Source organism: Perca flavescens, chromosome 3, assembly GCF_004354835.1.
Source record: "Perca flavescens isolate YP-PL-M2 chromosome 3, PFLA_1.0, whole genome shotgun sequence".
In the NCBI taxonomy this organism is placed as follows: Eukaryota; Metazoa; Chordata; class Actinopteri; order Perciformes; family Percidae; genus Perca; species Perca flavescens.
This window is the reverse complement of record NC_041333.1, coordinates 13,857,800-13,884,893: the sequence shown is the minus strand read 5'-3', so window position 1 is coordinate 13,884,893 and position 27,094 is coordinate 13,857,800. Positions and strand designations below refer to the sequence as shown.

The following is a 27,094-nucleotide window of genomic DNA, read 5'->3' as shown; positions in this document are numbered from 1 at the left end:
TTGATGTCAGAGCTAGCTAACAGAACACACATCTCGAGTCACAGACTGGAAACAACCTGGGACTACACTTTGCCTTTCTCAGTGGTTACTACGGGAAGACAGGAAGGAGTGGGAAGAATTGACAGAGAGCTGCGACGATTGGAAGGAAAAATAATCCTTCCAGATTAGCATTGCATACCCAGAGGCACTAATATACACCATAGCCTCGTTATAAAGATATCCACAAATACCCATGTGCAGACAAACACACACACACACACACACACACACACACACACACACACACACACACACACACACACACACACACACACACACACACACACACACACACACACACACACACACACACACACACACACACACACACACACACACACACACCTACCTGCCGGCACGTCCTTTCCTCTGTTTGGCATTGGCCAGGCTAACCCACTCTGCGGTCATAGTGCTGATGTTGTTGTTGGTGTCAAAGTGGGTCTCCTTAATCTTGCCTCCATCTATCACGTAAACAACGTCATCTATGGTGATGCTGTGAGGAAGAGTGGAGAGAGAAAAAAAAGAGGGAGAGAAAGAAAAAGGTTGGAATGAAGACCAGATCAGACAGAAAATAAACCTTCAAAGCAGTCTGTCAAGAATGCTTAGCTAAGGCTAAAACACACACACACACACACACACACACACACACACACACACACACAGAAGTAAAAATAAAAATGTAGCCCTTGTGGGTTTAGACTCTATATTTAGTGGAGTGATGTGAGACGAGTGCAGGCAGCTTCTTAATTTGGTCAGTTTGTGTGTGCACGAGGCTCTTTGAATGCATTAACAAATTGCCTGACAGAGACTCGGGGTGCTCCACCCAAGAAATGTATGCTAATTATCCCCAAATCCACTGTTTCTATTAATGACTGGGACCTACGGCATTACACTTGTACACATGCACGCACGCACACACACATACCTGGTCTCAGCTATATTGGTAGCAATCACAATCTTTCGAATTCCAGGTGGAGGCTTTTTGAACACCTGAGAAGAGTGAGGGAGAAAGAGATTGGACTTTTCTGATATTGAAGAGGGAATAAAGCAGGACAATGGGCAGACACTGCGAGACAGACACAGTCAGAGAGAGACAGGCAAAGAAGAATGCTGACCTGCGTCTGATTAACGGTTGGCATGAGGGAGTGCAAAGGGATGATGACGAACCGGTCTGAAAGACAACAGGACACAAAAGAAAAACTCAAACAAAGCACCATTTGCCAACTGTTATGTCATATGTCATAATCAAAAGATAATAGCTTGTGCGTGGGGCTGAACTATTATGTCTAAAAATATAACCTTAAATATCCTGGTAAACATCGAGAATACAACAAATTATCACTGTTATTTGTTAATCTTTGGCAACAAATAGGAGTATATTATTATCTAATATGGACAGAAAAACACAAAAACACATGCAAGTAATCATTTTTTTTCTCCAAAATATTAAAAGAAGTTAGGGTCAAACATCAGTAAGTATCAAAAGTGACAATAAGCCAAACTAGTTTGAATGGAGGAGGACTTTAATATCATAAAAAAGCACAACCATAAGTGAATAATGATCTCTCTTCTACCGTTTATTAACGCTGCAAATCACTGGTATGCACTTTCATGTCACGTGTGTGTTGCTGTGCGTGCAGCTAGGCCTGTAACAATTATTAAATAATTGTCTAATCGCAATTGTTTTTACATAATTACCATTTCTTTGTCCAACTGCAATTAATTAATTATTAGCTAAGGTCCTAAGGGGTATGACTTTTGATGGAAACTGTCAGTTTTATGTTCATTTAAGAAGAAAAAACAATGTTTTATGATAATAAACAGGCGTGGTTTATTTCATAGGCTGTATAATTGTGTTATAACATTATCTGGGTCACATAACAGTGATATAACCAAAAGATGTATCCTGGGATTCATTCAAAACTTGAATTTGACAGCAAAAGTAATTCATAAACAAATATTTTTAAACTGGACTGAAAGGGGAATTATGTACATTGTTAATCGCAATTATTTCTGTGCCAATTCATTGTACAGTAAAATATGGAATTGTTACAGCTCTACGTGCAGCTACCTGATTGGAACATCTTCTGAGCAGTGAGCAGGTCATTGAGACTGCTGATTTCGGCCCAGCCAGGCAGGAAGATCAAGATCGCTCCTTCCTGTCAGACAAAGACGTGACAAAACAGCAGTTGAAAGACACACAAAACCCAGCGGGGCTTCAGAGGAGAAAAAAAAAAAAACCCGACAAGCAACAAACTGCCAACAGAAACAAAAAGCCATTAGTTGGAGGAGCCGAGGGAACAAGGTGCCCGTGCCCTCGGTGGAGCTAAGCCGAGGCACATGGAGATGACTTGCCCTGAGCTCCAAACCTGCACATTTAGCCACACAATAGGCCCTGACATTGCCTGCCGACATCATTATGACAACATCATCTTCCCAACAGCGTAGCCTCTGCTTCACATTACCACACGGACAGACTCTCTCAAAGCAGTGATAAAAGAAAACCAATTAGTCACCTGGAAAATATAGAGGTACACACACTTCAGCAGGATAACAGATGATGGCGGCTCATAGAGTTGGAGGTATTATATTGAGCTGTCTGACAATGGAATGGATGGCCACTTAAGGTAAAGTAGATGTCATACCCTCAAACATAAAAACAATATCTCATAATGCTACAATGGGTAAGGATACCTTAAATGATTGATGTGGAGCAATTATGTTACTGGAGCAGCAAAGAATAGGACAGAGAATAATACAATCAATCAAGCTTGCAAGACTGGTTACAACAACCACAGACTGGTTAACAGATGCTTGCAGTTGTTTTTTTTTATTATTATTATAGCAGACATCCACATTATGAGATATATTAGATATATAGAATAGTACAAATGAAAACCATTTAGGGCTGGATACTATTTAAACGTTTTTGATACTGGGACCAATACAATTTCTAATTTTTTGTACCAATACTAATATTTTTTCAATACCTACCTTTGAGGAATATATATTTTGGGCATTTTTAGGCCTTTAATTGACAGGACAGCTGTAGACAGAGAGAGAAGGGGAGAGAGAAGGGGGAATGACATGCAGCAAAGGGCCGCAGGTCAGAGTCGAAACCTGAGTAAACCTTTACATATGGGCGCCCGCTCTACCAGGTGAGCTATCCGGGCGCCCACTTTTGATGAATATGAACATGATTTTCTATAAACCTTTTTTTTTGTAAATAAACAATTGCTCATTTCTTGCAGCATTGTTACTTTTATTATATGTCATACCGGTCTCATTCTATTTTAGCCGTTTTTAATATTCTCCTTCATTTTTTTAATGCAGATCAGATTGCACAAAGCAAACCAGAGCAGCTTCTAAAGACAATGCTGTATGCACCATGCTGAAAAGGTCAGAGATAAATAATGTTTTTAGAGGCATTGATATCAACTGAAGACTAATATAACTTGGAAAGCCTGAGCAAAAAAAAAAATGCTCAGTACCTATACATGCACTAATGGAGAGATGTCAGAGTGAGGGAGCTGCCAATGGAAAGGCGGTGGAAACACGGTTGACTCGCCTTCGTTTCGTGCCAAAATAAACAAGATCCCTACTACTGTCAATGCCGAGCTGCCTCACAGAACAGCTTTTTCTTCTTACATGGAGGAGGAGTATGCAGTGATGGAGAGAAATCTGAAGGCCGCGCTGAATGAGGTCAACTTTGTGTCAACTACCGCGGATATTTGGACCGCTAACAACAGAAGTTACAGTGGGGGAAATAAGTATTTGACCCCTTGCTGATTTTGCAGGTTTGCCCACTTACAAAGAATGCAAAAATCTACAATTTTAATCATATGTACATTCTAACAGTGAAAGACAGAATCCCAAAGAAAATTCCAGAAAATCACATCATATGAATTTATTAAAATTGATAACCATCTGATGAGGAAAAACTAGTATTTGACCCCCTGGACAAACAGCATGTTAATATTTTGTAGAAAAGCCATTATTGGCCAGCACAGATGTCAAATGGTTTTTATAGTTGGTGACAAGGTTTGTGCACATTTCGGCAGGGATGTTGGCTCACTCCTCCCTGCAGACAGCCTCCAAATCATTCAGGTTCCGAGGTTGTCGCCTGGCAACTCGAATTTTAAGCTCCCTCCAAAGATTTTCCAATCGGATTCAGGTCTGGAGACTGGCTAGGCCACGCCAGAACCTTGATGTGCTTCTTCTTCAGCCACTCTTTTGTTGCTTTGGCGGTGTGCTTAGGGTCGTTGTCGTGCTGAAACACCCATCCTCGACCCATCTTCAGCTCTCTCACTGAGGGAAGGAGATGTCGGTCCAGAATTCCACGGACCATGGCCCCGTCCATCCTCCCCTCAATACGATGGAGTTGTCCCGTCCCCTTGGCTGAAAAGCACCCCCAAAGCATGATGTTGCCACCACCATGCTTGACGGTGGGGATGGTGTTCTTTGGGTTGTACTCAGTGTTCTTTGCCATCCAAACACGACGAGTTGAGTTGAGGCCAAAAAGTTCTATTTTGGTCTCATCTGACCACATCACCTTCTTCCAGGCCTCTTCTGAGTCGTCCAGGTGGTGAATGGCGAACTTCATGCGGGCCTGTACATGTTTCTTCTTGAGCAGGGGGACCTTGCGTGCGTAGTGTGTTACCAACCGTTTCTTTTGTAACTGTGGTCCCAGCTGCCTTCAGTTGATTCATCAGTTTCCCCCTTGTGGTTTTGGGATGATTCCTCACCGTTCGCATGATCAGGGACACCCCACGAGGCAAGATCTTGTGTGGAGGCCCAGACCGAGGGAGGTTGGCGGTGGTGTGGTGCTTCTTCCATTTCCTGATAACTGCACCGACAGTTGATCTTTTCTCTCAAGTTGGCTTCCGATTCTCTTGTAGCCCATCCCAGCCTTGTGCAGATCAACAATCTTGTCCCTGATGTCCGTAGAAAGCTCTTTGGTCTTGCCCATGGTGGTGATGTTGGATGCTGGTTGTTTGGGTGTTGACAGGTGTCTTTTATACAGGTAACGAGGTGAGGCAGGTGTATTTGATGTAGATAATTGGTTCGGATTGGGGCTGTGTCTTAAAGAAAGACTAACTGGCTTGTAGGAGCCAGAATACTTGCTGTTTGTCCAGGGGGTCAAATACTTGTTTTTCCTCATCAGATGGTTATCAATTTTAATAAATTCATATGATGTGATTTTCTGGAATTTTCTTTGGGATTCTGTCTTTCACTGTTAGAATGTACATATGATTACAATTGTAGATTTTTGCATTCTTTGTAAGTGGGCAAACCTGCAAAATCAGCAAGGGGTCAAATACTTATTTCCCCCACTGTATATGAGTAACGCTCCACTGGATCAGTAGACACACGTATGATGTTATTGGTGCAGAAATCGAAAACATTCACTCTTCATATGGACTACTCAACAAAGTAGTTGCAACAGTGACTGATAATGCATCCAACTTTGTCAAGGCGTTTAAAGTTTATCAGCCTGCTGTCACAGAGTCTGATGATGAGACGGAGGAGGGAGAGTCCACCCCCACAGATGATGATGATGTCACTTTTTTTTTTTTTTTTTTTTTTTTAGATCTGTCAGAAATCCTCTCAGCTGAGGATGAAGGTGATTGTCAGCTGTCTCTTCCCCCGCACCACAGGTGTGCTTCACACACCATCAACCTCATTTCCACAAACGATGTGGAGAAATATTTAACTTCCAATGCAGAGACCAAGACTGTGTACAGGAACAGCACAGCAAAATGCACAGCTCTTTGGACCAAATCAAGTAGATCTACCCTTGCATCAGAAACAGTGGAGGAAGTCAGCAAAAGAAAGCTCCTGGTACCAACATCCACAAGGTGGAATTCCTTTTTTGATGCTGTAAAGAGAAGTGCAGAAATCCCCATGAGTAAGCTGAATACTCGGTGCACCAAGCTGGGAGTTAAGTGTTTCAAAGACAAAGAGTACAAGTTCCTGCAGGAGTACTGCACCGCCATGAAGCCTCTGCCTGCAGCACTAGACATTTTACAAGGTGACTGTCGTTATGGGACTTTACTACCCACACTTGAAGTTCTGATGCAGAAGACACTGGCTGTGAAAGATGCCCTCTCCAGGATGACTGAAGGCCTTCCAGATGCCATAGTGCAGGTATGTTCCATCTTTTAAGCTAGTTAAAATTTCTTGCATCACACTATTCATGAACATGGAACAGAATATTCATTATCATTGTAAAAGAAGATTAAAACAAATACAAATGTCACTAAGTAACCTAAAACAAAATTAAATACATAATATTGATTCCACATTAAGCAAGTGATTAAAGTAAAAAGGCCTTGTAGGCATAAACATATCAATTATATTTTTCAGGCTATCCAGACTTGTTTTGCCGGTGTGCTGGACGACAAAGATGCCCTTCTCGCCGCTGTCAGCTGTCCAAAATTCAAACTCCGATGGCTGAAAGATGCAGGTAGGAGGGAGCGAGTAAAAGAGCTTCTGACAGCAGAGTGCCGCCACACAACTGCTCCTGCAGCACAGAGCCCTGCCAGTGTGCCCACCACATCTGCCAGCCAAGGTGAGATGGACTTTTTCACTTTTGAGGCAGAGCCAAATGAGACCTACTCTGCAGAAAATGAAGTCATGGACTACCTGAGGTCAGCCTATGACCTTCAGATTCTGCAGCAGTTTTCCAACATAAAGAACATTTTCTTGGAAGTATAACACTCCAACGCCATCAAGTGCTCCTGTGGAGCGGCTTTTCAGTCTGAGAGGTTTGGTGATCACGGCTAGAAGAAATAGACTTTCTGACAAGAGGTTTGAGAAGCTTCTGTTAATGAGGTACAACCACTCGTTTACTCGCCCCACTCCACTGTTTCACTCATAACATGCGATTACAACATAAGATTAGGCCAAAGTACCAAAAGTAGACATGATATCAGCCTACAAGTGGTGTTATACACTTGTTTTGTTTTGTAAAACCACTCCTTGCTGCTCTAATGCTGTGAACAAAAGGATCAATGTTCATAAAACATGTTAAAAAGAATGTAATAGTTACATTCATAACCAATGTAGATTATAAATATTAAGTTTTGCCATTACAGTGTTAACAGTTAAATATGTCAGGTCAAGAAAGACTGTCTTTATTTTATATTTTAGAAAAACAAGTATTTATGTTAAGTGAAGTCAAGAAAGACTGTATTTTAATTTTTATAAACATGTATTTTTTCAGGAAATAGTTTTTATGTTAACTTAAAATGTCAGGAGGAGATACATTGTTGAAATTACTGTTAAAAATGCACTTCCAATAAAGTAAGTGTTGGCAAAACAGATTGTCATTTTTATGTTGAGGCGGCGGGGTGTTGTCGGCAGCTGCTGAATGTAACTAATAAAGTAACTTGTAATCTAACTTAGTTACTTTTAAAATCAAGTAATCTGTAGAGTAACTAAATTACTTTTAAAATCAAGTAATCTGTAAAGTAACTAAATTACTTTTAAAATCAAGTAATCTGTAAAGTAACTAAGCTACTTTTAAAATCAAGTAATCTGTAAACACTGTTGCCGCATATACGGAGAAACGTATGACGAGCTGTATGTCCCCTGCCCTTTGCCATAATGTGCAACGTAACGCATGCGCCTATGTGGGCGCAATCACATACCAAAAAATGCATTGCCGATGGCGACACCAAGTCCCAGGGGCGTCGGACTGGGGGTAAAACCGATGCTGATTACCAGGGCCCAAGGGGAGAGAGGGCCCTTGAAAAGTCTGGAACATATTTTATTTTACCTGTATTTTTTTTTTTCCTAATTAAATTTCATAATGCATGTCAGATGAAATGTAAAGTTAGTGTATTGGCTGAATAACTTGGTTGATTGACTGACTACATTTTGTATACAAAAAAAAAAAGACTATCTAAGGTCTCACCCACCCCTTGCTAATGCGCCAAATGGTTTAGTCCATCTGCACGCATTTTGTTTACGTTAGTTCAGTTGAGCGTCTGGTGGAGCACAAGCTTCTGCTGTAGAAATGTCTTTCTCAAAGAAAGCCAAATCATGCTACCAAAAAAGAAAGGAAAGACAGGAGAAGGAGAGAAAACTAAATGAGAGGAAACAATTGGTAACCGACTTCTTTTCAAAGAAAGGTGAGCACAAACTAAAAAACGAAATCCATGGTGCTAAACTGCTTGAATATCTCCGCCACTGTTAGTGCTAAAAACAAACGGAGACAACCCATATAAAGAGCAGAACATACACTTTCAAATTATAATTTGGTTATACATGTAATCTGAGGTAAAGGCCAAATAAATAAACTAAACTAGCAATGCTGTTTGCATATAACACACCATTGTAATAGCCTAATTTAAAACATGGTTAATTTTTAATTAATAGGCTATAATGTCTATAATTAGCAATAATAGGCTAATCAGTGTCATAGGTAGCTTGGTAGCTCATTGGTAGATACATATCATGTCAACATTATAGTTATGTCAGATTCAGATGTTAACATTGTGAAACACATGGCCCTCAGTTTCACAAACTGTCACATCAGGGAGCAACAGACCCCTAATATCAGATGTGTCCTTCATAGAGAAAGATGATGATGATCTGATTGAGGATGATGGGAGTGAAGACAGCAGGGAGCATGAATGTTGCTCTGAGCACAGTGTGGAAATGAGAGATGAGGAACTGGGAAATAGGCAGAGCAGTGCAGACCAGTTTTTGCCAGATGATCCAGGACTATGGCCAGATAAATTAACAAAAGATCAAAGAGACACCATAGTATGCAGGCTGGCAAGTAAAGGTACAGAGAAAACCAACAAAATGTAGTAGTAACCACAGTAAAGTAGGCTAGAGAATGTTGACAAAGGAGGTTTGAAATGTGTTTTCTCAGGCTACTCTAAGCATTACAGTTAATAATTATTACCCTATAAACCGCTAGGCCTACAGATTCATGTGTACAGAGGCCCGATTCTTTTTTTTTTGGGGGGGGGGGTTTTGAGGAACATGGGGGCCCATCAGGACTGCCTATGCCCAGGGTCTGGTGCTACACCCCTGCCAAGTCCTCCCGGAGTTGTGCCTTTTCTCATTAGTTGTGCTTTCAATAACTTTGTAAAGAGTGGTAGTAAGCGAACAGCTACATGCAAAGTGTGTGGCACCAAGATAAATGATGCCGGATCAACAACGTCGGACTTCATCAGGCATCTAAAAATGCACCCAGATAGGTCAGTCACTCACACGCTAATGTGAAAAGAGACGTTACATTTAGCATATATCGTCACAGGTAACAAGCTAACCATTGCAAAGTGTTGTGCTAATGCTGGGAACAGGGAAATTGTATCTTTATAGTTTATAGTAGTTGCTGAAGCTCAGAAATCCATGGCACACAGGAGGCGGGACGCACAGATCCACCTCACTAGGAACAAACGCTGTGTCGGGGGGGCAAACTCATGTGATGATTAATTGATCCCGTGGATGATTTAGGCTATTAAGTGAACAAGGTGTACCCGGTCCACCAAACACTGGGCTGTCTTGACTGTCTTAATTCTGCACGTATTTCTGTTATTGTAGTCCTATTTACTATTTCATTATTTCATCCATGTGTGGCGCCGCGGATCCGTGCGTACTGTCACTTGCCGCGGAGACACTGGCCTCACTAACCTCTCCTCCTCTGACTCAGGGCTCCCTCACGCTGTACTCAGTTTCACTGAACGTACTAATGCTTAGAAAATAAATTGCAATACATCAGGGAGTTCAAACTGCTTATTGTGCGTAATTTTGACTGACACTGAGATGCATGTTGTTCTGTAACTGGTGCGGCGCTGCCACTATTCTCTTGATTTCCACTTTGACATTAGACATAGAGACGTTACATTTAGCATATATCATCACAGGTAACAAGCTAATCATCGCCAAGTGTGGTGCTAATGCTGGGAACATGCAAATTGTATCTTTAGAGTTTATATTTCACCAGGTCCGAGGGCTAGAGGGATGTGTTAAGTAGACCCAATAAGGTTATCCTTCAACTGATTTTGATAATGTACTGTATGGATGGTAGCTACAGGACATGCTTTGAATTCATAAGATTTAACAATACAGTGTTAGGGACAGATCAGATAGCAAAAGACTTGAGACTTGACTTGAACTTGCAAAAAATGACTTGTGAACATCTCTGGTTATCATCAATGGGGAAGTTTCTGGAAATGCTATTTTGCCATAACCTGACTCCGCCAGATGGATTGCTTCGCATTTGCATTTGCTCAGCATATCCATCTGGGAACTTTCCGTTGGAGAACTTTTGGGAAGGGGCGAAAATACTGGTTAGCTGATTGGATAAACCATCGGTCTATCACATATGTTGGCCATAGACGGGCCAAATCAACCAATCAGATCAACGAAGCGTATGAAAATACAACCAGTGCCCCTGCTGCTGCAGGCAAAGCATAGCTCGTTAGCTCAGCAAGCAACATGTCGGTAAAGGAGATTTGCCGTTTGTGTAACGAGAATTTACGAATAAAAGGCTCCCTTTCAGGTTCCCGGTCCATATTCCAAAAGAAGGATCCAAGAGAAAAAAGCATTAGCGAGCAGCTAACAGAATTAGGGTTACCGCTGTCTGAAAATACTGGTTAGCTGATTGGATAAACCATCTGTCTATCACCACCTAAAACCACCTCAAAACCAACGCTGATTGGCCCGGTCGTTTGGCGAATGGCTCCAAATTTTCTCTGTCTCAAGATGCCAGACTGATCTGCGAGTGGAAAACTGGAGCTCGCGAGATCAGGACGGTCTCACGAGGCTAATTTTGCCACATCAAAGACCTAAATTTAAACAAAACTCAGGATCATATTAAGCTGGTACAAAATAACCCACTCTTTAAAAAGGACTATTTATTTCCTGAGAGGAATTAAGGGGGTATGAAGAACAGACATGAAACGTAGCTTCTGGGCCCTGAGCACCCCTGCCTTTTAATTAAAGCTAATTATTATTACCAGTGCTCAACCACTGGCACCCACATGGGACTGCATGTGTGTGTTAATGTCTCTGCGTGTGTGCATCTGAAAGAGAGAGGAGGAAAAGAGTGATGCAGGGAGTTACAGCCTGACAGAACCACATGTTCACACACATGCAGTACAGAAAGAGGCTCGGATTAATTCCAACTAAAAATTAAGTAACAGCACGGCAAGCTCTGTGGTGTTGGCCAACTATTCAGCACACGCACCACACACCCACCCACCCTAGGTGTCTAATCACAGACTCCTGTACCATAATTAACCAATCATCAAAGTCCAAAGCCTGGCAATCAGCCCCTACCCTCAGTTCAGAACGCCGTCACGGCGAATAAGCCAGTTCCCTCTCGGCCGTTTGACATTGCCGCGGTGAATCAGCTGGTCGCCTGGCTCAGGGTGGCCGTGACTGATAGAGATATGGCTTATATGGGAAGGGATAATTATTGTGTCTGTCTGCGTTAGTCACTCCTCATTCTGGGTCTGTCTCCTTTTTCTGTGCTTCTGTCTTACACAGCCACAAACTAACAAATAAGTTAAAGTAGTAACTTCATTTTTCAATTCTAGCACTTCATTTCCTAAGTTGTCCTCCCCTCGTTATTCTCTTTTTTAAAAGTGACAAAAGGCTACACTGAATGGTATTGATTGTGAAAATCTGTTCCATTGTGCGGCTCTGTTTTCACACGTTGGCGTTGGCCTTGGCCTAAGTGACTGACTAGAAACAGTTGAAGAATACAAGAAACATGCAGCAAATACAAATTTGACTGCATTTACTGAAATAGCGACTATTTTTCAAAACTTTTTGCTCTGCCTTCATTACGTCTGCACGATCATCTCCTGATATGGCCACAGTAGGACTGGGTCTACTGAAAAAGTAAAACATTAACAAAGAGAGAGAGATGTTTGATCTGACTTAGTCGACAGTATACTGCACATTACCAAAGGCTGAACTGAACACTGAAATTACATAAAAAGAGAAATTTTAACAAGTACAGGAAAGAGAAACCAGGGAATGGTTGGGAGAGCATCTGTTTGATCACTCATTAGCACAGATCTGCTGCCAGGATGTGTGTTATTTCCTCTGATCTAATGTTGCTCAGTGTTTGGAAGATAGCCCTCCTGTTCCTTCCATCTGCTCTACCTAGAATTGTAATGTACTCTTCTTTTTTGTCAGTTTCTGCGTCAGCTATTCACTTTTATTTGATCTGAAACCATTTCCCCAATAGACCACTGTTCTGTTGGCCTGTCTATGATCAGTGGTGGAAGATTTTCAAGTCCAAGACACATCTTAAAATCTACAAAAGAAGTTTCCATGACACAAGCACTCAGACTGCTCAGACCCATAGAACAAACTCCCTGAAATCCCATTTTCATTAATGGAATATAAGGCTGCACAATATATTGATATTTTTTTTTTCAATATCAACTGGCACAATTAACATATCGCAAAAGGCCACGACGTATCACAAAAGACACTAAGAGATATTTTGTGTTAGTTGAAAGAAAATATCAGTAAAAACTGCACTTTAAAATGTTCTTTTTTAGTGGTGCCTTTTCAATGTTCAATAAAAACAATTTTGGAAAATATTTCCTCTCATTTGTTATAAATTCAATAAGCAATTTGTTGTATTTTAGCAGAATACTGAAAGCTGCAGAACTGAGTACACTTTAATATCTCTTTATTTATCGCAAGTAATATCATTATCGCGATATTCAACATTATCGCAGATTGCATATTTTCTTACTTTTCTTCGTGCAGCCCTAACGGAGCACAAATGTACTTCATCAAAAATATAATTTAAGACACCAGAATTAAGCCACTTTCAGATGGCTGCCCTGAAACCAGAACCAAAAAAAGTTAAACTCGCCTCCTCATTGAGCACAATATGGCGAATCAGTGCCACTATCAGCTCCAGGTCAATCTTCTCATCGTTGTCCAACGTCTCCAGTGCCTCAATGGTGTTGTCAGAGTATCTGTAAAACATGGCACATAGACAATAAATAATCAAACAAACATCTTCCGTGCTTTAACATGGGAACAAATTTCAATTGAAGTGATTGCTACAATCCCGAACAAGGAAGAAAAACAATTTCAATGTTCATATGGGCACCTCGCTACTGTTTGAAGACAATCTTGAAAAGCTTAATTTTTTTAAGTCACAGCAATGAAGTGATAAATAGACCCTAAACTTTATTTGCCCCTTAAGCCTAAATTACACTTGGGCATCAAGAACTTACTGTACTGCATACAGTGTAGGAAGTAATATATACAGTGCTGCTCATGAGTATATGAACCCATGCTAAAGTTGACTAAGAAGAGGAATAAAAAAAATCATCTTTTGGAAATTGATCTTAATGTCTTAATTAAAAAAACTAGGAAAAATCCAACCTTTATGGACACCTACCTAGAGATTGGCATGGTTTTATTTCAGTTAGCTTGTATTTTAAGGAAGAACATTTATTTATTTACGATACATTATTCAATCACAAAGAAAATTGGTGTTGTCAAAGGTTGGATTTTTCCTAATTTTTACAATTAAGGCATTAAGATCAATTTCCAAAAGATTATTTTTTTATTCCTCTTTTCAGTCAACTTTAGCATGGGTTCCTATACTCATGAGCACTGTAGCTCTGCCCACTGAGTGCAACATGAATGTTCAGACAGCGCAGTACACTACAAGTAATCATGTTTAAATTTGTTTTGCATTAACCTTGTGATACTGGGCAGTAATAATGGTGGCAAAGGGAAAGAAAATGGACTGCACTGCAGTTAGGTGTACTAAAATGAAGGAGAATGTTTGTTGAGTGTTATGGAGAAGAGGATGACATTTTAAGTGGAGCTGGTCCCCTCAAAAATGTTGGGGCAGTTGCAGAAGGGAAAACCGCACCAGTACAGTATTTGCAGTGTTTGTAAAGCCCATAATACCTATACATTGACACGTAGTTATAGTTTTGAAGAGGAGCACAACATTGCCTTTTTTCACACTTCAGGAGACACTGCAGCAACTTAGGGCGTAGGTACACTTGAATGCAGATAAATCAGTGTGTACCCTAACAAATCTACCAAAGGGTCAGGTGGTCCAAAGCGCTCACAGTTATTCATTTTAAAATGTGAAAGTCCCAAAGCCAAATCCTCCCATTCCCCACCTAAACAACACATCTATCAACCAATCTAACTACCCTGCTGTTCTCACCAACTCACCTGTCCTGCAGTGTCCGTGCATAACTAGGCCAGCTCTCCTTATATTCAGCCTCTTTCTCCTCCTTCTCCGGTCTGGAGTGGCGCCCCTGCCAAAAGCCTTTCTTCCATGAGGGGCGACTGTCCCGATTCTGGGACCGATACCTGGCAGACACATCAACCAGTTTATACAAGACCCCATTCAAACAAAAGAAGTGAAGTGGTTCCATTTGTATTTTTGTATTTGTGTGACTTTGTATGTGCGTGTTTGGCAGCAGTGTTGTTCTACCTGGTCATCTCCACAATGTCCTCAAGTAAGAACTCCTTGACTGGGAACGTCAAACCAGGGATGTGGATTATTTGACAGTTGTCTAAAGGTTTGAACACAGGGAAATGGGTAGATGAGAAGGAGAAGATATCCAAAACATTGAAACTGCAAGATTAATGCTGAACAAACTTTGGTATGTCGTTTGGTGGGCTGCATACCAAAATATTTAGAAAACTTCTCTGCGTTGAGCGTGGCACTCATGAGGATGATCTTGAGGTCGTCTCGGAAGTCGAGTAGGTTCTTCACAATGACGAGCAAAACGTCCGATTGCAGGTTCCTCTCGTGGATCTCGTCCAGCACCAGGTGGCTGATACTTGACAACAATCTGACACACAAAAAGACATGGGAAATGGTTTAAGTCTGTGGTTGATTTTAGGTGTCTTTAGTGTGTCATTATTTGGTGTGAAAAAATAGCAGTTCCGTGTCTATTACGTCTGTATTTGATACCTCTGCAAAGAAGATCATATTTTTAGTTTGCATTGTCAAAATGATTCCTTTTTTTTTCCATTTTGCGGCATAATTCTTGAACCGTGAAGCGTAGATGCACATTTCGTTTATTTTTACATTCTTTGGTTCAAGTCGGTAGCTATAACTAGATGCCGTTTTTCCTCACTTTTCAAGAGAGGTCATCTAATCTTTCGCTATATAAAAGTTGGTATATTAGATAATATTTAGCACAGTAAAAAAAAGTTTACACATTTTGCATAAACATTTCCCTGTAGTAAGTCTGACATATTTGATATCTTTCTGATCTAAACTAGAAATGGGCTCTGTGCTTATCCGTACAGCAGTAGTCTGTAATGATGAGTCAAAATGGTCTGTGGGACCGAAAACATTAATGCATCACTAATGTGATGGCTGGAGACAAAATAGTCACACCAAAACTGACAAGTGTGAACATTGCTGCAGTCCAAACAGACTGTCAGCGTGCCAAAAAGTTGCAGCATTTTGTCAGACGACTGTAGTCCAAAAATAACTTACTAAAGTAGTGCCAATTCTGAAAGACCGTGAAGCAAGACAACAAGAAAAGCTGGCACCCTCGTCTTAGTCTCTTGTGGTTTGTCTGAAGACACTCAGAATGCAAGGATGAGCATGCAGGGATGAGTCAACAGAAGCTGTGTGTGTATGTGTGTCTTCATGAGAATGGGGACCCATACTAATGCTCCTTCCACAGACAGTAGAGTCAACCACAAATCAATGGGGATAAAAGAGAGTGACACAGAGGGAATACGAGAGTGGAGGAAGGACAGCTGGAACCGAGACACACAAAGGAGGAAAGCAGAGAAGAGGAAATGCTGGGAGAAGATGTGATGAGGATGAGAATGAGGAAGCAGGGCTGGGGGGTGGGGGAAACTTACGGGTCTGAACGAAGCCACTGAAGAATAATGCCCGTTGTACAGTACAGGACCGAACCTTGTCTCCGTGGTAACCGGCTGAGAAAGAGAAACAAATACTTGACATTTCCGAAATGACATATATTAAGACGAGTGTAAAGGGAAGACAAAGGTTACCAGAATGAGTCTCAGGCTATTTCCCTACATTTGTGTAGGTGACTGTTAAAGACTACATTATCTGTCGTATATTTCCACCCTACTTTTCCACAGGATTCCACACACTTGATTTGATTTCTTTATTTTTTTTAAGTTGGTTGCTCAAAGATTATTTCATAGCCGCAATCTCTTGATGCTCAGCCTGTACACAGAAGTGCACATAAAGCTGAGATTGATGTTGCTATAAAATGTTGCTGATACAGAAAATGTAATTGGTTGAAATAGGCACTTGCGTTTAAACTCTCTTTAAATTTTGCATGAGTATTAAGTGATGAAAAGTTCTTTTCATTGAAGAGCAATCATGAAATGACTTCATTTATTTTAATGCCAAACAAAGCAGAAACTGCCTCTCATATGACACATCTGAAAAAAACTGCATTTCAGTCCCGAACACTCTTTTTATTTATTGCAAACAAATGGATATACAGTTGTGTTTGCCGCTAATGGCTCCACTTTTAACGATGCTCCCTTGAGTAGCTAAACAGCATGCTAAACCAAAACAGGGGACGGCCCAAAGCAAAACATTAAAACCACAGACAAAGGAGTGGAAGCGCTGCCGGGTCTTTCTTGTATTCAACTACAGGTGCTCTTTGGATATTCCGGGTGCACTGTGTTTATACCTCTTGTGAGAGGCTCATTGCATGAGTGGGAAACTGATCTCAATTCCAAAATTTGTAAAAATGCTCCTTCAAAAATAAGGTAGGTGTAGGTGTTGTGCAATAATTAAAATGCCTTTATTTTACATGGCAATGTATTTTTAAATGACTAAAATGTCTTCATCGGGGTCATTGTCTGCAGTAACCGACACACCTGAAAAGGTGGCTCTCCACCCATGTGCAAGCTTATTGGTAAAAAAACAACAAAAAAACAGGAAGTGGCATATCAATAGAAAAAGAGGAGAGGGAAACAAACTATCAAGTTTGACCTTTTTTTGTGTATACACACATAGGAAATTAATTTATAGACTGGTCTGTATTTCCCAGTTCATGACTTCAGGAATAGATTAACTACAAGATCACACTGAACATCACTAATTCCATATTAAAAAGGTTTTTGAAGGAGACATGCATTTTTACAAATTTTGGAACTGAGATCAGCTTCCACTCATGCAATGAGCTCTTCACATGAGGTACAAGACATTGAAGCCATCTTAACCTTTGACTCATGTTAGGACTGATGCATTGATGTAGCAGGGATCAGTGAGTGAGAGCCATATTTAAATGGGCTGCCTTGTGAGAATGGGCTGTGATTAGTGTGTGACTGATAGAAATGATAATTCAATCAGCAGGCGTATGACCTCCGTGTCCTGCATGAACTAACGCGATGCTTCATTTCGCTGACAACTGAACCCCATTAAAGGCTTAAAGTGTGACATTTCCAAATAAAGTTGGGCTAACATAAGGATAAATAACACTAAGAACAATAATATATATGTTTTTACAAAGCACTTTTTGAAACATGGCTAGAACGTGTTTTACAACATCAACACACAAAGTAAACTATTAAATAACAAAAGCAGTGAAAGAAGCAAATAGACAGTCGGCCTAATAAAACTATACAGATTGCCGTGTCTTGTGCGTTGATGTGCTTTATGTATTTTAATGTGGCAATGTTTAATGTTTGTTTTTATGGCCGTTTAAAAGCCCTTCTAGGGACGGGCATTGGAAACTAGCAATAGCTATAAATGCTGTGATGCTGTACATTGGAGATTTGTTGAACAAATGTCTATGTCGAAGCATCGGTCCCTATTCAACTTTTGTTTTTGTTAAAGAAAATTGCAATACTATCGAATCGCAATACTTCTAGAATCGTACTAAATGAAAATCGCAATACAAAAAACTTAATCGGCACCCATTGTATTGTGAAAGAATCGAATCGGGACAAAAACATATCGTCCCAGCCCAAGTAATCAAGCATGTTTATTATAAATAGCAAATTGGGCGTCAATTAAGCCCCTATTCATCACACTCTCACGGTACAGTTTTCTATACTGCAATACCACGTGGCGGAGGTTTGCTGAGTGGTTATTTGATTAATCACAAATTAAATTAGTAAAATGCCCCATATAAGTACAATCTTGCAAATACATTTTGTCACAGGGACTTCCATACACAGCCTCAAGGTTAGGTAATAAAGCAGCACCAACCTTAAGGCTCTCATTGGGTCAGTTGTTATTGTACTTTAATGGTGCGTATCCCTGAACGAGGTTTTCAATTAAATCAGCAAAAAACAGTTGACACTATAAGCATTGAGCTTTTAGGGCCCAAAGAACAGTTGCCTGCTTCGCCTGGTTGGTAATCCAACCTCGCCCATACTGAAGAAGGTCCAGTCAACTTCCATTTATAAGTAGATAGTGGAACAACTAAATGGATTGTGGCTGATAATCTCAGGCTGTGTTTGTTCATAAGAGATTAAAACATGTAGGTAGGTGTTAATTCAGCACAACATAAATTGTGAACTTCAACCAGATGCAAATGTAACTGAAGTTTCCAAAGACCAGATTAAAGGTCCCATGGCATGAACAGGGGTTTTTTAACGTTAATATGAGTTCCCCCAGCCTGCCTATGGTCCCCCAGTGGCCATAGGTGTAAACCGAGCCCTGGGTATCCTGCTCTGCCTTTGAGAAAATGAAAGCTCAGATGGGCCGATCTGGAATCTTCCCTTTATGACGTCATAAGGGGAAAGGTTAACTCCCCTTTCTCTGCTTTGCCCGCCCAGAGAATTTGGCCCACCCGTGAGAAAGAGAGAGACATCATGGCATGAAAACGAGCGAAGCATGGAAGTTGGTCAAGGCCACACCCCCACCCTCCACCTTGCTCGCCCCTCTCTCCTCCTCAATAGCATTTAAAGCTACAGACACAGAAATGGCACATACTAAGGAGAGCTCATTGTGGGACTGGCTCTAGTGGCTGTAATTCTGCACCAAGGCTGAATTTTGGGGAAGAGACTTCAGATACAGTATTAGGGGACCACTGAGGCCTATATAAAAGCACCTAAAAAGCAGCATGTCATAGGACTTTTAAATGTCTTCTGGCCTATTTGTATTCAGCTTTTTAAGAAGTTGATTACCCACTGAGAGACCAACATAAGAGGTGTAGAAGTAGGAGGGTAGAAGTGTGTACTTTTTATAGGAGTTGCTATGTCGGGGAGTTGGTAAATCAATTGAAATGTAACAAAACTTGAGATACCAATTGCCAGCTTTTGCATATACCCTGTGTGAGACACCCATGGTCTACATTAGTGACAATGACAGTGGGCAATGGCAGCAGAGCAGGAAGCTTAAAGAGAAGCTTTTTTTAAACTGCATAGACTTAACGTTCTTTGATACAAAACAGTGCAATAGTAACGTATTTTCTCCATTAAGGAGACCTACAAATCACAAATGCATTAACTTGATGGAACTAAAGAAAATAATAGCACCACATTAAAAGATTTAGAGCACCTTGTTATTTGTCCCATTTCTTTGACAGTCAGTAATCATTTTTCTGTCCATCTTTTTACCTCTCATCCGTTTCAGTCTCAATTCGTATCACGGCTGGATTGCCTCTTTTCCTCCCCTCTTACTGCATCCATCCCATTCTCTCTTATAATTTATTGTATATAATTCACTTGAGATCGCTGCACCCTCTCACCTCCTGGAACGGTCTGCATATCGCTCAAGTGTCTGTCTCCCCAGCTCTATCCATTTCTTTCAATGTGCATGCCTGGCCTCAGATGATCATTCCCATCTATTATATTTCCTGTCCTTCAAAAGAAAACCTTACCGATCTTAATTTTGCCCATTCATAAAGAAACTCCCTTTAAAAAGAAAATAAGACTATGCACAGTCTTGATACATAAATAATTGCAGCTGTATGGACACACAAACAAACAAATATACATCTATAGGTACATCAGCTTTTTTCTAAAGACAATGAATGAAACATGATGCTTGCCTGTTATTTAAAATAATGGAGACTTTCTGTTGGTTCCTTAAGCAATAAACCAATTGCTGAGACACAGCGTGTTCATTTTAGTGCAACATATGTTTGAAGAAACTTTCTCACCTCTGCAGGCGAATTTGGTAACCACAAGAATTTCCATTCCCAACACTTTCTGCCCTCTCTGCTGCTACACGCTCTGCTACCTGAGAGGAAGCACACACACACAAAAACTTTTAGCAACACAATTAGCATTGTGAAAAAAATAGCCATCTAATTGAGATGCAAGAAAATGACAGATGCAGTGCACGAACATCACCCACATTACATCACACACCTTAGCAACCACATCTACCCTTCAGGATACACACGGCAACAGACAATCCAACAAAGTCAGACATGAAAACACAAAGACATTACATACCGAGATGGCGCTGATGCGACGCGGCTGCGTGCAGACCACACGACACATTGAGCCCACGCCTCTATTGATGTAGTCATCTAGGATGAACTGGGTGACCTGAGTTGTCTTTCCGCACCCCGTTTCCCCGCTCACCACCAGGACGCGGTTCGAGTTGATCAGTCGCACCAGCTCCTGAGGACGGAAAGATGGAAGCAGGTGGGAGGAAGCGGAAGGACTAATAAGATGAGTAAAGGGGTGATTGACATTTCAAATTTAAAAAAGAAAAATTCCTTCTAGCAGAAGTGTGATTCGTGATGAGGATGAGCGTATTTGCTAATGAACTAATTCATTTTAGTAAAAGATGAAGAACGTACCTCTTTTTTCCCATAGGATGGTAGTTTTTCCCTGAATTTCTGAGGACAAAGAAATTAGCAAACATTTGTTAACGTTGAATAAAATCAATAAAATGAAGAGCAGCCGCATAACTTTATAACGTGATCATGGGAAAAGTTTTTACAAACCAAAACATTTCTTATTTAAGTCTTATAACCACAGCTAATAACAGATTCTATGTAATTCAGTAAGTCTTAAGTGAGACAGTGGAATAATACATTACAATATTGTGATTGACCTGCTATTAAAAACATTTAACATGTTTTTGCACAACGAATATTATGATGATAATCCTGTAATTACTGAGATATAGTTATCTCCGGCGTAGGCAACCGTGGACATTTCTAAATAAAAATGTGTATGTGTGTGTGTGTGTGTGTGTGTGTGTGTGTGTGTGTGTGTTTAAACTTGATACTAATTTTCATGCTAACCAGCATTTCTTTGTATTTGGGATCCGATTCCTTGGTCTGCAGATCCCTCTTTAAGCTTTCATCCAGTGAACTGTTTCTGACTACTTCCTGAAATAAGAACTCCAGGTCCTTGTCTTCCCTTCTTAGTTTCTCTTTCTCCTCCTCCTCCTCCTCCTCCTCCTCCTCCTCCTCCTCCTGCTGCTGCTGCTCTTCTTCATCCCACGCCTCTGGAGGCTCATCTTTAACAACTGCTGGAGAGAAGTAACTAAACAAAAACATTACAGTGTAAATATTCACAATATAGGGATTCCCAGGCAATATTGGTTGTTCTGTGATTGTGGCACAGAGTACCATCAAATATTAAACTTTATTTTTGGAGCAAGTCACATCTCTTTTAGCATGCATCCGATTTGCTTGCAAAGTTACCGGTGTGATTTGTGAGTTGCTTTTTTCTGGCCTGGAGTAACTTCTTCCTCCTCTTCCTCAGATTTGAACTCAATCTTCTGCTTTTCCTCTTCAGACACATCCCCATCAAAGTAACTGCATGCACAAATTTTGAGACATACTTGTGTCAGCAGTCACAGCTGAGAAAATAACTTCAGACCCTTTGATCCTATCTAGCTTTCCCATGTTCTTTATTGGAAGCTTGAAATTACACTGCAAGTCTCAAATGGAAAAGCTATGCAAGCTGTTCTTACCAATGACCACTGCTATTGGCAGCTCTCCGCCAGCTGCCAGACGTAGAGGCTCTTGCATCCATGCCATCTCTCCAAGGACCAGGCTGATCATTTTGGACAGAGTTAAGCAGCTTGGTAATGTGCTGCTCTCTGGCCTCATCCATCTGGACCACCGCCCGCTGCAGACAGACATGGAAAGGGGAAAGTTCAGCCCTAGCCTTGCAGTTAGCCAAACCAAATGTGACTCCAGGGCTTGGTTTAAGCACTTTTCGTGTTATTAGTGTTTAACCACATTTTTTTATCCCACTGAAACTGTAAAATCTGTGTTAGTTATTTTGGCATTTCAGTGACAGCTCAAGAATGTCATGCTCCTTTAGCGCAGTTACTTCTAATGCAACTTCTGTGCTATATGAATTTAAACAAATCCTGTCACCCATTCAAACCCAGTAAATGAAATCAACAATTGCAAGTGTGCCTTTGTTTAGGTCTACCCACTAAATTGATAAAGAGACAAGGTGTGTCAGGATCTGGCTGGCATAGGGCCTACCACCGATCCGCAGGGTTTTGCCCACAGATCAGTGTGCACAATTCTGCACATGCAGGGAACTTTGTGTTTTGAACCGAATTAAATCAGCCTCATGCCCCACTCTTTGCAGTTAACACCTGAGTCCAGCAGAGGTTAAAGTGCATTGAGGAAGGAACTGTCACCTTCTCTGTAATTGTAGTTATTTGTGCTGAAGCTCCTGCTTCTGTTTCGACTGACAACCTGCCCTGCTCAACACAATGCGCAATAGTTACAACCAAACACAATCCATACCGATCTGCGGTCAGCCTGTTTCCTCCTCACGGCTCCGTATCTTGCGTACCACAGACCAATCTCACGTCCCTTCAGGTGTGGAGGAGGACGGTCCCGTTGTCCGCCTCTCCCTCCACCACCTCGGTCCTGGTCAAAGTCGGAGCTGTGTCCTCTTGAACCTCCTCCGCCTCCTCTGTCCCATCTTTCTCTGCTTCCATCTCGGTTCCCTCGACCTCCTCTTCTGCCTCTTCTCCCTCCTCCACCGCCATATCCAGAACTCATGCCTCCGTCAGAAACAAGCTGTGGTGGTAGCACCAGATGCTACAACGCTGTCAGGATATCAGTTAACGGAACGTTAACTAGTAAGTAACGTTAGCTACTCGCTAATGCTAACGTTGCTTAGCTAGATGTGTTGGATGGACTTTTGGGACAGAGACTGAAGTTAAACATACGAGGCTACACCTACGTAGCTACTGACAGTGCATTTCTTGATTGCTAGCTACATGTACAATTTAAATCTGGGTTCACTCTTCAAAATACAGCACTTCGTGCTATCTTGTTTCCATCCAGCATGTCGCACAGAAATGACGTCAGAATGTTTTGGCAGCATGATATTGTCGTGGCGCTCTGTGATTGGTTATCCTCCCTCCACTCACTTTTCTCAAATTATTCACAATTAAATGATAAATTGTTTGGGTAAAAATCCTCTTCAGTAGATGTGGTGGTATTTTTTTTTCTTAGACATATCATTTTGATAACCCACAAGCAAATGTGGCTATATTAAAAGCTTATCTAGAAGCACAACTTTAGGCTGTTTGTAGTCTATTGGCCTACTGTAGGTTTAATAATAATAAAAACATTTATAATTTGATTAGTTATATTCTGTTATAGCCTTTAACAACTCTTTAAATCTTTAAAAAAACGTATACTAATGTAAACCTCGATGACAGATAATGTAATAACAAGATAATTACAGCTGCTGTGATTGTCGAGTGGACAGTAGTTGATATAGGCGTGATTCAAATTAGAGGCAAATGTTTATTATTGCCTTTTCCTTCAAAAGTAAAAGATTTCCATTTTAAAAGAGTTGATACTATACTGATGTAGTCCTACTGAGTCCTTTAATCAGAGGTTGATCACTGTCAACAAAAGATACAGTACCAGTCAAAGGTTTGGACACACTCAATGAACAACACACTTGAATGAGAAAGTGTGTCCAAACATTTGACTGGTACTGTATATTTTTGGGAAACACTTTTTTGGCTAGATCTTCAGTTGTTTTGTTTTTTTACCCGACACTAACAAACAAACAGAAAATTGGTCATATGTATCATATGCTTTGTAGAGTCTTTATTCTTCATGCAGGACAGGAAGGTTGAATATCTTGTAAACAATTAAGTCTTGGTCTCAAAATATTGTTTACTAAAATATGCTTTTTATAAGTCATCTCCTGCATTTAAAGTAATGTCCTATTTTGAAAATTAGTACACCCAATTTATTATGTTTTATTTTTATTTTTTATTTTCTTCTAATTTAACATGGATTTTCTATCAGCATGTTTATCTGGTGTATTGCATTATGCCACTGTATTGTGGTGCCTGTTTGGGTGTCTGTACACAGATCATCAGACCAAAAAAAGAAACCTCTGGCTAGTCATTCCCCAGACCCTAATCCGTAACATTTCTATTTGTCCTTCAATAGTTAGGCAAGTCAATTTTGAATCACTGAAGAAGCAATGATTGGTGGAAAAGATACATTTATATTACTTTTTAAACCACGTCCTCAAGCTCTGAAAATCCACACCAGGGAATATAAATGCGCAGACAGAGACAGTCTGTGCTGTAACGGCTCATCCTGCTCCCAGCTCAACAGACCATCGGGAATGACCTGTTGTCTGGGCCTTAAAGGTTAAAGCCAAATGAAAAAGATCTACCATGACTGCTCTTAAGCTTTCTGGCTCTGCTGTATTGTGGGCATTGTGATGAATAGCATCAGCAGATTTAAAACCTTAACCTCAAATTCATAAAATGTCTGCAGCTTTTCAGTAGTCCCTTTTAAAATATGATATTTTTTTTTTTTAAATATATCTACTCCAATAAAGTTTAATAAACAACAGCAAAACAAACTGAACTGGATTAATGACATTAACTATTAGTCAAAAACACTGCCTCTGGTTGTAACTTTGGCACTGCATTATTGTTTTTGATAAACCATCTGAAAACAACATGGCAATACTAAAGTCAGAGAAACACAGTGGGCAGGCAACACTCCATTCAATCAATAATTGGTTCTGCATTGTTATTTTTGATTTTGTGGTCGTTAGTTTACTCGTTTCTGCTCTTCACTCTTCACTGGCTGATTGTTTTTAAATGTTCACACTTACATGCAATTATCTAACTGGACTGTACTCAACATTCTCTAGTTTTGAAATTAGCTGGAATATTGAGTTCAAGATGTGTTTTTTCCTCATGTCTCTAGCTCATGTCTCTAGCTTCCCTAGATGCTCTGCTGTAATACTGTTTTCGCTCTTCTACCTTTCCCTTCTTCTCTCTCTCTCTCTCTCTCTCTCTCTCTCTCTCTCTCTCTCTCTCTCTCTCTCTCTCTCTCTCTTCTGGATGTACAGTACAGGTCAAAAGTTTGGACACACCTTCTCATTCAATGTGTTTCCTTTTTATTTTCATGACTATTTACATTGTAGATTCTCACTGAAGGCATCAAAACTATGAATGAACACATATGGAATTATGTACTTAACAAAAAGTGTGAAATAACTTTTTTTTAATGTCTTATATTTTAGATTCTTCAAAGTAGCCACCCTTTGCTTTTAAGGGTAAAAATTCCACTAATTAACCCTGACAAAGCACACCTGTGAAGTGAAAACCATTTCAGGTGACTACCTCATGAAGCTCATTGAGAGCTGACAGTACTTAGGTAAGGACTACTAGCCAGTCAGAAGCAGAGTATGAGGGCGTGCCCTGACAGTAAGGACTACTAGCCAGTCAGAAGCAGATTATGAGGATGTGCCCTGACAGTAGCTAGCAAACCAAGGGTTTGCAGAGTTATCAAAAAAAGCAAAGGGTGGCTACTTTGAAGAATCTAAAATATCAGACATGTTTTCAGTTATTTCACACTTTTTTGTTAAGTACATAATTCCATATGTGTTCATTCATAGTTTTGATGCCTTTAGTGAGAATCTACAATGTAAATAGTCATGAAAATAAAGAATGAGAAGGTGTGTCCAAACTTTTGGCCTGTACTGTATATTGTAAAATAAAAAATATTAACACCAAATTTGTGCCATGAAGCACATGTCAGAGACAAAATAATTGAAACAGCAATTCAAGGTGTGACTGTCATTAATGGGGGGTGTGAGCTCGAGAGTGCATCGCACCCTCGAGCTCTGCGTCATATCATGCATCACCACTTTAAAATCAACTTCTGCTCTTTACACACTCACTCTCCTGTTCTGTCGTCATCATAGCAATGATACATTCGAGCATGTGAAATGTTCCATTTTATATACTGTGAAATGAAAATTTGCAATGCGTGTCCACATTTAGGGTGTCGTCACCTTTTTTTTAAATTAAGGAAATGCAGCTGCCCACACAGACAGCCACGCACAGACCCAGTGGAAGTAGATCATTTCCTGATAAAATGAACCATTGTCATTTAGTGTGAAAAATAAGCCTGGTTTATGTGATTTCTTTTGTTTCAATCTCTATCTTGAGGATCTTGGTTTCATCAGCTGTCTCACATTAAATCTATAGCTCTGTTTTTCAATTTTAAGATTTGATAGAAATATATTCAGTCTTGTCTTTCAGCAGGACTCAGTTTGTAATAAAAACAAATAAACTGTGAATAGCTCAATTTTGCTTGTTTAAATTAGGAGTGACTGCCAATACTTTTGAAATATGTGAGCACGATCAATATCTCAGCGGGAGGGGGCCAGGTGGAGTCAGATTGGAAACATTGCACGAAAATAGCGACAAATAGGAAAGGCAATAATAAAGGAACATGCTGAGGATGAAGCTGAGATGTGTGCGGTGTGAGGAGAAATTTGAGAAAGCCCTTTGAGTAGTGGAGGGGTTGTGAAAACAAAAGGATACTAGGGAAGAAAGGATTGTTTCGTATGCCCTGGGCCCCCCTCCCCCCACTCCCCTCAGTACTGTTGGGAATGTACAATTCTTCTGCACACACGGTTTTCATACCCTCGGGGCTACCTGTGATGCATCCAAATGATCTCTGACCCTAATGAATCATTAAACAAGACCTCAGATAAAGCATCACATTTTAACATTGGTTGTCTTTTTTCCCTTCTTCTAGCTTAGGCTTACTCTCGAGGTCTCAAGCAGTGCTAGTGATGCTACATTTTGATGCCAGCTTACCTCCACCTTATTGCTGCAGCA

At 40.5% G+C, this 27,094-nt stretch overlaps 1 protein-coding gene across 1 annotated transcript in view; it reads right to left on the bottom strand.

Moving 5' to 3' along the window:
* dhx36 (DEAH (Asp-Glu-Ala-His) box polypeptide 36) overlaps nt 1–23,302 on the bottom strand; it is a 35,183-nt gene extending 11,881 nt beyond the window's left edge. Inside the window, exons 1-16 of the mRNA XM_028571940.1 lie at nt 22,710–23,302; nt 21,914–22,071; nt 21,642–21,755; nt 21,237–21,480; nt 20,787–20,825; nt 20,434–20,604; nt 20,136–20,215; nt 15,898–15,972; nt 14,698–14,864; nt 14,501–14,582; nt 14,236–14,376; nt 12,902–13,007; nt 2,111–2,198; nt 1,155–1,210; nt 965–1,029; nt 389–532 (exon numbers count right to left, since the gene is read on the bottom strand). Of these exons, the coding sequence (XP_028427741.1) occupies nt 389–532; nt 965–1,029; nt 1,155–1,210; nt 2,111–2,198; nt 12,902–13,007; nt 14,236–14,376; nt 14,501–14,582; nt 14,698–14,864; nt 15,898–15,972; nt 20,136–20,215; nt 20,434–20,604; nt 20,787–20,825; nt 21,237–21,480; nt 21,642–21,755; nt 21,914–22,071; nt 22,710–22,970 (1,991 nt within the window). The 5' untranslated portion in view covers nt 22,971–23,302. The remainder of the gene's footprint in view (nt 1–388; nt 533–964; nt 1,030–1,154; nt 1,211–2,110; nt 2,199–12,901; nt 13,008–14,235; nt 14,377–14,500; nt 14,583–14,697; nt 14,865–15,897; nt 15,973–20,135; nt 20,216–20,433; nt 20,605–20,786; nt 20,826–21,236; nt 21,481–21,641; nt 21,756–21,913; nt 22,072–22,709) is intronic.
* Nucleotides 23,303–27,094: the final 3,792 nt, after the last annotated feature.